The following is a 9,755-nucleotide window of genomic DNA, read 5'->3' on the forward strand; positions in this document are numbered from 1 at the left end:
AAATCCCCCAGTTTGCCTCGCTGCAGAGCAGGGAACCCAAGGGAGACAGGTTGAAGGCAAACAGTGGGACAGCGGCTCTGCTGTGGGATCCAGTTCCCATAGCTGTTGGCTTCGGAGTACCTCTACTGCCGTCCCGTTCCCCACGGGCCCACCACAGCCTGGTGGCGGCCCCGGACCCCGCAGTAACAAAGGCCGGCCAGGGGAGGCAAAAGCGTGGGGAGGAGCAGCAGGAGATGGAAGGGCGGGCCCGGCTGTAGCAGCTGCTGCTTCCTCTCCAAGTCCCTCAAGGGGCCTGAGTCACGGGCGGCTGCCTTGGGTCGGCGAGCTCGGGGCGAGGGTCTGGACACCTGGGTTCTCCGGGGCTACGGAGAGGGAGCGGGGCGTGGTCCATGGGGACAGAAATTCAGGGCCAGGGATTGCGGCGGGAAAAGAGTCCGCAAGCCTAGTCCCACGCGAGGTCTCCGGAGCGAGGCTCCGCCCCTCGGGCCCCGCCCGCGCCCCCTTCCCACTCCGCATTGTCCTCAGACAAAGCGGTCGCCGCCCCCAGCCCGGCCCCCAGGTCTCTGTCTCGGTCCCTCCTCCTCGACTCCCCTCTTTCCCTCCTCCTCTCCTTCCCTCCTCCCCTCCCTCCTGTCTCCGGATCTCTCTCGGTCCCACTCTCCTCCTCTTCCTCTCTCCTCCCTCCGGACGCCAGGCTCCTCCGCACCCCCTCCCCTGGGAGCCCCGACGGCTTGTGAGTTGACTGAGGGGCTTCAGACTTGGGGAGGGGGTGTCTCCTGTCTCCCGTCCCCGGTCCGGACCTAGGGCTGTCTCCTCTTTGTGACGGGATTGCCTGTCCGAGCGGTCCGAGCTGGGTGGGAATGGCCGGCTATGTCAGGACTCCCCGAGAGCAGAGACTCAGGCATAGGACTGGCAGGCTTGGATGAGCGGAGCCGTGGAGAGGGTACTCTGCACGCCAGGGTCTCGGGCTCGGCGGGTGGGAGAGGCAGGTGGTGGTGACGGGACCGGGTGGGGGTGGACGCCAGGGTTCTGGGAACGTGCTGACAGCCCAGACACCCGGGTTCCGAAAGTCCCCAAGGGAGGGTATTTCCCCCGAGCTGTCTGGGGGCGGAGTGCAGGGTGGCGGCTGGGGGGCCGGAGAGGCGTGGCCGGAGTCGAGCTGGGAGGGGAGCCGGGACCTCCCAGGCCCGCGCTGAGACGCGCCCGGCGGCTCCCGCGGAGCTCCATTTCCCCTCTGCCCCCTGATTCCCCCGCTCCCCTAGACCTCTCCACTCCCCGCCCCTCCTCACCGCTCCGACACCCCCTCAAGTCCCACCATCCCCTCTCGGGCGGGATTCCCTGATCTCCCTTCCCACTCTAACCGCCTCGGGGTAACGGTGGGGAAGCCTCGCCTGAACCCTAACACCCCCTATCCCTCCCGGCCTCTCTTTTCTCTCTCTTCTCTCATTCCGACTTTTTCCGCCCTTCTCTTCTCTCACATCCTCGGGACTGTCTTTGATACCATTAATCCTGTGCTGCCAAATCTGACTCCTGCGGCTTTGCCCTGAATCTCTCTTCTTCCTCTCAGGGCCACGACCCCACCCCCACTTGGCCCCCAGCCTTTTCACTTTTGTTTTCTCCTTTCTTTGCCCTCCATCTTCTCACTCTTTCCCTCTGTCTTTACCCTCAGCTCCTGTGCCTATCTCTGTGTCCCACCTCTCCCCCCTCTACTTCCTCTCCCCCCACCCCCAGTTTCACCTCTGGGCCTCTGGAGCTTCTCTTTCCTGTTCTCTGGCCCCAGCACTCCCTACCCTCACCTCAGCGCGACCATGGCCACCATCCCAGACTGGAAGCTACAGCTGCTAGCCCGCCGACGGCAGGAGGAGGCAGCCCTTCGTGGCCGGGAGAAGGCAGAGCGGGAGCGTCTGTCCCAGATGCCAGCCTGGAAGCGGGGACTCCTGGAGCGTCGCCGAGCCAAGCTTGGTCTGTCTCCTGGAGAACCTAGCCCTGCACCTGGGACTACAGAGGCTGGACCTCCAGACTCAGATGAGTCGGCTGTCCTCCTGGAGGCCATTGGGCCAGTGCACCAGAACCGATTCATTCGGCAGGAGCGCCAGCAGCAGCAGCAACAGCAGCGGAATGAAGAGTTACTTGCAGAGAGAAGGCCTGGGCCTTTGGAGGCCCGAGATCGGAGACCCAGCCCTGGGGAGATGCGGGATCAGAGCCCCAAGGGAAGAGAGTCAAAAGAAGAGCGGCTCAGTCCCAGGGAGACCAGAGAGAGGAGGCTGGGGATAGGGGGAGCCCGAGAGTTGAGCCCCAGGCCTGTAGAGGCTTGGGACTGGAGGCAGAGCCCTGGAGAGGCTGGAGACAGGAGCTCCAGACTGTCAGAGGCCCGGAAATGGAGGCTGAGCCCCGGAGAAACTCCAGAGTGGAGTCTGAGACTGGCAGAGCCTGGAGAACAAAGCCCCAGGAGAAAAAAGGTGGTGGAAAGTAGACTGAGCCCTGCAGAGTCTGACAACCAGAAGTTGGGGCTGACAGAGTCGCATAAATGGAGGCCTGACTCTGGAGAGTCTCAGGAACAGAGTTTGGTACAACTGGAGGCATCAGAGTGGAGGCTGAGCTCAGAAGAAGAAAGAAAAGACTGTTCGGAGGAATGTGGGAGAAAAGAAGAGAGACCAGTTCCAAGGCTGGCCTCAGAAGAGATTACAGAGCTGTCAGAGACCCTGACAAGGGAGGCTCCAGACAGCAGCTCCAGAGAAGTGGAGGCAGGAGAGCAAAGGCCCACCCCTGTGGAGGATGGTGAGAGGAGCCTGAGGCTGACAGAAGGATGGAAATGGACCCTGAACTCTGGAAAGGCTCGAGAATGGACACCCAGGGACACAGAGGCTCAGACTCAGAAACCAGTCCCCCCAGAGTCTGCTGAGAAGCATTTGGGGCCTCTTGGTACTGAGGCTGGAGAAGGGGAGGCTGAGAAGGAGAAGGCGGGGGCTCAGGGCAGGCCTCTGAGAACCCTGCAGAACTACAGCTCTGTGCCCTCCCCCTTCCCACCAGAGGACGCTGGGACTGGAGGCTCTAGAAGGCAGGAAGAGGAAGCAGTGGATCTCCGGCCCCCACCAGCTGCCCCTCTGTCTCCCCCACCCCCAGCCCCACCTGCCCCCCAGCCCCCTGGGGATCCCCTCATGAACCGTCTGTTCTATGGGGTGAAGGCAGGGCCAGGGGTGGGGGCCCCTCGCCGCAGTGGACACACCTTCACAGTCAACCCCCGGCGGTCCATACCCCCTGCAGCCCCCACCACTTCTGCCACCCCAGCCACAGCTGATGCGGCAGTCCCTGGAGCTGGGAAGAAGCGGTACCCGACTGCCGAGGAGATCTTGGTTCTGGGGGGCTACCTCCGCCTCAGCCGCAGCTGCCTTGTCAAGGGGTCCCCTGAAAGGCACCACAAACAGGTAGGGAGCAGCTAAGTCAGACTTCTCAGAAGTCTGCTCCTCAGTTCTCTCTGGCCTTTCTTTTTTATATCCCCGTATTCTTGTCCTCCTCTATTCTTTCTTGTGAATTCCTGCCACCACCCTTCCTCCTCTATACACACCCTTCTTTCTTGTAGAGCTCATTTTCCATTCATTTCCAAGCCCAAGGATCCTGCCCCAAATCAAGTGCTGTCCATGGGTGTGTCTCACAGGGTGTGCCCAGGCTGCTCACTTGTCATCCCTTCAGGCTCTGGGTCCTTCCTCCCCACCGCCTCAGCTCCCCCTCTTCCCCCCGCAGACCCATTTCTTCCCTTCCTTTCCTCTGACTCTGTGACCGAATCTAGCCCTTCTGGTGGGAGACCTGAACCAAGGCTACAGCCTAGAATCTGTGAGAGCAGGGTTTTCAGTTGAAAGCACATACAGCCTTCCAGTGGAGTGAATGTTGGGCAGGAACCCGGCAGAGGCACAAGGGGTGGCTTTGGGGTAGGGAGAAATGGCAGGGAGAAGCGAGTGGAGAAGGGTCTCAGTCCCAAGGCAAAGAGGGGAGAGCTGAACAAGGGGACATCCTAGGATGGGGGCAGAGGAATGGAATAGGGCTGGAGGGCAGAGAAAAGACTTCTGAACCCCGAGTCAGCTCCATGGGAGAGGCGCACACAGAGGCCATTTGAAGTGGGTGACCTCAGGGTTGCACACCCTCAGCTGGGCCACTGCTTTAGACAGTGCTCCCTTCTCTCTTGGGACAAGAAAAGCCTTCTCTTCTTCCAAAATCTGCCCCCCCCCAACTCCTCACTCCCCTTCTTCCTTCCTCCCTGGGCTTCCCCTTCCTCCCTAGGACTGCCTCAGCAGTTGGTTTTCCCCATTTTCCCCTCTCTTCCTGCTGCCCTGGTCTCTCCCTCCCTTTGGGGTAGCAAAAGAGAGAAGTGAATTTGGAGGCACTGTGCTGAGAGCAAGGAATACAATGGGGGTTGGGGACAGGGGTGGGGGCTGAGGCCAGCAAAGGGTCAGAGGTTAAAACTGGAAAAAGGACAAGGTGCAGGAAGTGGGAGCAGCTAGGCTTCTTGCCCTGGCTTCAGCCCAACCCCTTCCTTACACACCGACCAGTTTCCAGCTTGCAAATCTCTAAGGAGAGAGAGGTCCCTGCAGGGACAGGGAAGCCCTTCCTAGTCTCCAGTCCTCATCTCACCTGACATCCTCAGATTTGGTTTTCTTGTGTGTACCCTGTCAGTGGGAAACCACAGGGACCAGAGACCTAGATTGAGCTTTCAGGTCACTTGATTCCCCCAATTCATCTTCATGTGGAGCTCAGGCTCCCACACCTGAGCTGTGGTACCTGAGTCTGTCCTGAGCACTCTGACTGCTACCAGCCCCTTTCCCTTTGGGCTGGGCAGATGAGAGGAGGTAGGTCAGGAACTGCCAGCATGAGGTGTTCAGACAAGTCACTTCCTACTGAGGTTGGCCTGTGCCTTTGGGGAGGAAGAGCAAAGGGAGGCATGAAGTTTGGGGCCCAAAGCTGGGGCCCATATGAGTGCAGGGCAGGACCTTTCATAGTGACCCTACCTAGGTCAGGGAGTAGGGGAGCCGGAAGCAGATCACCCAAACAGGAAGCCTGGGGTGGGGGCCGGAAGGCTGGTATGGCTGAGTGGGGAACCGCTGGGCCCTGGGCCTGCCAGAACCGCTCAGGATGTGGTGAGAGAATAAGGAAGCCCTGGCTGCTCTGGGGGTGGGGGTGGGGAGAAGCAGCACAGAGTTTTCTAGACCCAGACACCTCCCCCTCCACCCTGTCTCAGGCCTCCTTCCCTCTCTGCACCCTGCTCAGCAGGGACTAGCATGCCTTGTCCCAGCTCTGACCCAACCCACTTGCTGGGAGACCACAGGACTGCCCTCCCCCATAACTTCTGTTGGCAAGCTAAAGCCATCAAACATATCCTTGCCACGGGAGAGAAATCCCAGCCCTGCCCTGTGGCTGGTGCCCTTCCCTAAAGGCCCAGAGATGGGCTCCTCCCCTCTCTGGCCCCCTTAAGACTTTATATAGCTGATGGGAGAGGAGCAAGTGAGTCACACCCCTCTGTTTCCTCACACCCCCACCCCACCCCCAACTCCCATGCAGGCTGTGCATTCCTGAGAAGTCCAGTCAGAAGTTGGGGGGGGGGGGGGGGCTCAGAAGAGAAGCAGGGTTAGGGAAGAAAGAAAACATGACTGATAGCAAATAAAATGAATCCTTTTTCAGAGTGGATAATAAATTGTAGAGCTTGTTATCCCAAAGGGGATGTGAAAAGAAAACAAATGGGTCCCCAGAAGTCTGAATAAATCTGTCAGTAACAGAACCAGAAGTGGTCCCTTTTGAACAGCTGGAATGTAAGGGATCTGGCTGCTGTCACTCATCTCTACCAGCAGTTCCACAGACAGTGTGCCTCCCACATTGTTCCCCAGTGTTGATTCTCTGTGGGGACCACTGTCTGAGGTCTGGACCAACCCTTCCTTACTTCCTGTAGCAACTTTCATGCTCTTATGGACAGCAGACAAAAGATCACAAATAAGTAAATTCTCTGGTACATTAGAAGGTGGTAGGTAAATGATTAAGGCGGCGGGGGTGGGGTGGTGGTTAGAACAGGGAAAGTGGAACCTTGAGGGCCAGAAAGTTGGGGGAGTGAATATGAACTTCAAATAGGGTGACGAAGACAGGGAGCCACAGGGATATTTGGGGAAAGAGCGTTCCTGGTAGAAGGAATAGCCAATGCAAAGGCCCCAGAATGGGAGTGTCCTTGGTGGGCTTGACGAGGGTGGCCAGAATGGGAGCAGATGCCTGAGAGGTGAGGTGGGATGTGACACAGTGGAAATACCCTGTGCGCCTTAGGCTCTAACTTTTCCTCCCAATGAGATGAGCCAGTGCATGGTTTGGAGCCAAGGAGGCGGAGTTCCAGCTTCCCTTGGGGACCCAGGTTTCGCATTCCTTACAGCCTTTAGCATCCACCTGTCCAGCCACCTCTACCCACCCACCCCAGCTGCTCTCTTCTCACATCCCAGCCCATGTGGAGACACAAGGAAGCAGAGCCCAAGGCCCGAGTTTCCCAAACAGGTGCCTGGGAAGACCTGAGTAGATCATCTGGACCTTTCCAAGTAGTTCACAGGGAATCCTCCTGTTTGTCTCCTTAATTGCTTCGGCTCCCAGAGGTAATCCCACTCTGCTCCTGCGCCCTGAGCTTCTTAAAAGGGCAAAGGGGAAGGGTAGAAAGGCGCTGAGAACAGCTGGGCCTCGCCTGCTCTTGGGACAGTGTGTTTGTGGGTTTTCTGCTCTCTCCAGGTCCCCTCTAGCCTTTTGCCTCTGTCTCTGCTTGCCTTTCCTGGTGCATTCTCCACTGCAACCTGTGTTTGCATGGACTTTCCTCTTTGCCCTTGTCACCCCGCCTAGCTGTACCTTTCAGGGACTTAAGGGCCCATCTCCCCCTGTGTGTTAGGGGAGAGTCTGGTTTCCTCTGGGCCTTTTGGTAGATCTCTTCTTCCCTCCCAGGCCCCAGCCCCACTTTGTTGTTGGTCCACTCCAGCTACAGGAGAAGAGTGAGGGGAGCAGGAGGGCACCGGTGTCAGAGTCCGGGGTTTCCCCAGGAACTTCAAGGAGCTGGGGTGTGGAAACTAATGGCTTGGCTTGGCTTTTGCCTGGGACTGCCTCCAGCCAGCTACTTCCTGCCAGGTCAAACTTCCCTCCTCCTCCAGGAAGCCTTCCTGGTTCCCCTCAGGATGCCCAAAGAGTCAGTTCTGATTACAGGAGTTATCTCCATATATTTTCAGTTCTTTTTATCCTTCCACCACCCGCAGTCTAAAGAGTTGGGACCCAAGTCCTGTATTAATCACTTCTGCCACCTCTGCCCCAGCTCAAGCCAAAGTCTGATGTTTTGGAAATAAGATAGAAGAAGGAAATTATGGGATTAGAAAGCCTGTATCAAAAGGAAAACTGGACCCCTGGAACCTCGGGCAAAGTCAGTAGGGTGCCCAAATCCAGCTCCCCCCCTCCCTTGCATTTGCTCCCCGTACTAAATTCTGGGCCTCCCCGCAACCGCACCCGGTTCTCTCCCATCCCACTTCAGCTCAAGATCTCCTTCAGCGAGACAGCATTGGAGACCACGTACCAATACCCCTCCGAGAGTTCGGTGCTGGAGGAGCTGGGCCCGGAGCCTGAGACTCCCAGTGCTTCCAGCCCCGCAGCGGCACAACCCGACGAAGAGGAGGATGAGGAGGAGCTGCTGCTGCTCCAGCGGGAGCTCCAGGGCGGGCTGCGCACCAAGGCCCTGATCGTGGGTGAGCTGAGGCTCCGCCTGTCCGAGGGCACCCCCTGGTGCTCAGAATGGGCACTGCGGTCCGGGAGGGAAAGGGAGGAATTAATGTTGGCGCTTCGAAGAGGCTTGACGGGATCTCTAGCCCCACCCACTCCTTTACAAATGGGGAAATCGAGGTCTTGGGAAGTGAGATGCACAGGAGCTCTCCAGATTTCAAAACTAGGAATCTTTCTGAGCGCAGTAGTGTGGTTAAAAATACAGGGTGTGGATCAGACAGGCCTGCATTCGAATTCCATCTTGTCTCTTGCCTGTGGTGTATGTAACCTCCAGGAAATCACCTAACCTCTGGCCTCCGTTTATTAATTCTGAAATGCGTTTGATAATAACCACCTCCTGGGGTTTCCAGGAGGAATTTTTATGAAGCATCTTGGAACTCTGGCTGGACATCAAATTACTTCGCCTTATCTGGGGTTATTGTGTGATTAAAAGAGTTGTGAGAATGCCTGACACAGAATGCAAGTCACATGAGTGATGGCTGCTGTCACTGTAGTAGCAAGCACTTGGCTTGGAGGATATTATAAGCCTTACGTTCAGTGTAGAGGGTAAGTGGGGAAGGTAGGAGGCCCTCACTCATTCCCTACTATTATTGCTTCCTCTCCCACAGATGAGTCCTGTCGGAGGTGACCTTCTTTCAACATAAAGTCTATACCCTGGTTTCCCGGAACTGAAGATCCTGGAGCCCAGAAGACTGAGAATAGAGAGACCCTGAAAATGAGCTTGGCAGGGAAGGGCAACCGATATCTTCCAACTTGCTTTCCTCATCCTGTTTTTGGGGGCAGAGCTAGTCTCCCAGTTTCCACCCTCACCAAAGGTCCCTGGTTTGAGTGTGTCAGACGTGCTGATGGCATCCTAGATGATTCAAACGTGAGCATCAAGTCCTGAGGAGGATCACAGCACTCACTGGGGCTGGAGGTGGAGTACCTCCTCCACCTCCATGGGTGGGTTACCCTCTCCCTTCAGCTTCCTTGACTCCCAACCATTCCCTGGGGGCTCTTAGGATTTAAGCACTCTTCCTGGGCAGCCTGCCCCCACTCCATTTACAAGCCCCTCTCCTTCCTATTCTGTAGGCCACTGCCCTTTTGTTTATACCTCCTGCCTCCTCTCTTGACCACCAGCCTGGTTTACAAACCCCATTAGCTCCCAGCCCCACCTGTCAAAGTCCCAGGTTTACAACGACACCTACTTGTTGAATCCATGTGGAACCCTCTCCCTTGTCCCTGGCGCTTGCCTCATTGGGGGTGTGGCTTCCTCCACTTTTGCTCAGTATTACTGTACCTTAGTTTTCCCCAAGAAGGAAGGCTGGGGATCTTAGACCTGTACCCCCCATCTAATTATTTAATTCTGTTCCTTCCAGTGGTCCACAACTGAATTGAATTGCAAGGGTGAGGGGCGACTAATAAGGCACCTCTTCCCCATTTCTCCTTCCTTATCAACTGCCTGTTTTGTTTGTTTGTTTTTTAAGTTTTCCTTAATAAAATGGAGTTCTCTCCAACTCTCCTGCTGCTTTTCCTTCTTTAGAAAAAAAGTGTGGGTGGGGGAGGCTGTCTGTTCCTCATTCCAAGTCTCTCCCGTCTTCCCACTGGCCATGAAGAGGTAGTGGCCATGGCTGCGGGAGGGAAAAATGGGGATGAAACAGGAACTCAGCATTGACATGAAGAAAGGGCTTGGGAGAGCCCCATACCTGTTTCTCAAAGGACTGGCAGGAAAAGGACTGGTTTGAGGAAGGGTAGGAGGAATCCACTAAGCTGGAAGTGCCACAAGAGCAGACTATCAGCGGGGTTTAATGAGGCATCCCCATGCCTTGCAAAATTACTCCTAGTGCACTTGCAGAGTTATTACCAGAATGAATGACTGAACAAATACATGAATAGATGAAAAAAGCTAAAATACTGGAAGCAGAGGACACTCTGAATTGAAGGATTCTAGTATTTAGAAGGCTGCTAGAAGCAGCCAGCTTACACTAACTAGTGTATAACAATCG

At 56.5% G+C, this 9,755-nt stretch overlaps 1 protein-coding gene across 4 annotated transcripts; it reads left to right on the plus strand.

The window, feature by feature from the left end:
• The first annotated feature begins 305 nt into the window (after nt 1-305).
• PPP1R18 (protein phosphatase 1 regulatory subunit 18) lies at nt 306-9,266 on the plus strand. 4 transcript variants are annotated; one of them, XM_082732912.1, is made up of 4 exons: nt 306-733; nt 1,568-3,425; nt 7,526-7,736; nt 8,379-9,266. In XM_082732912.1, exons 2-4 carry the CDS (start codon nt 1,809-1,811, stop codon nt 8,396-8,398), a joined length of 1,848 nt encoding a protein of 615 aa, XP_082589038.1. In that variant the 5' UTR covers nt 306-733; nt 1,568-1,808; the 3' UTR covers nt 8,399-9,266. The 4 variants fall into 4 exon arrangements, with proteins under 4 accessions (XP_082589038.1, XP_082589040.1, XP_082589041.1 ...); XM_082732914.1 differs by having other exon boundaries at nt 627-733; nt 1,781-3,425; XM_082732915.1 differs by having other exon boundaries at nt 705-943; nt 1,781-3,425.
• The last annotated feature ends 489 nt before the right edge of the window (nt 9,267-9,755 follow it).

The sequence above is a fragment of the Mustela nivalis genome, assembly GCF_964662115.1.
Source record: "Mustela nivalis genome assembly, chromosome: 5".
In the NCBI taxonomy this organism is placed as follows: Eukaryota; Metazoa; Chordata; class Mammalia; order Carnivora; family Mustelidae; genus Mustela; species Mustela nivalis.

What these genes read in the sequence shown, in the direction of transcription:
- PPP1R18 (XM_082732912.1), top strand. Translation starts at nt 1,809, where the DNA reads ATGGCCACCATCCCAGACTGGAAGCTACAGCTGCTAGCCCGCCGACGG. An exon ending in CTGAAAGGCACCACAAACAG is followed by an intron (nt 3,426 to 7,525) that starts GTAGGGAGCAGC and finishes ATCCCACTTCAG; the next exon opens with CTCAAGATCTCCTTCAGCGA. An exon ending in CACCAAGGCCCTGATCGTGG is followed by an intron (nt 7,737 to 8,378) that starts GTGAGCTGAGGC and finishes CCTCTCCCACAG; the next exon opens with ATGAGTCCTGTCGGAGGTGA.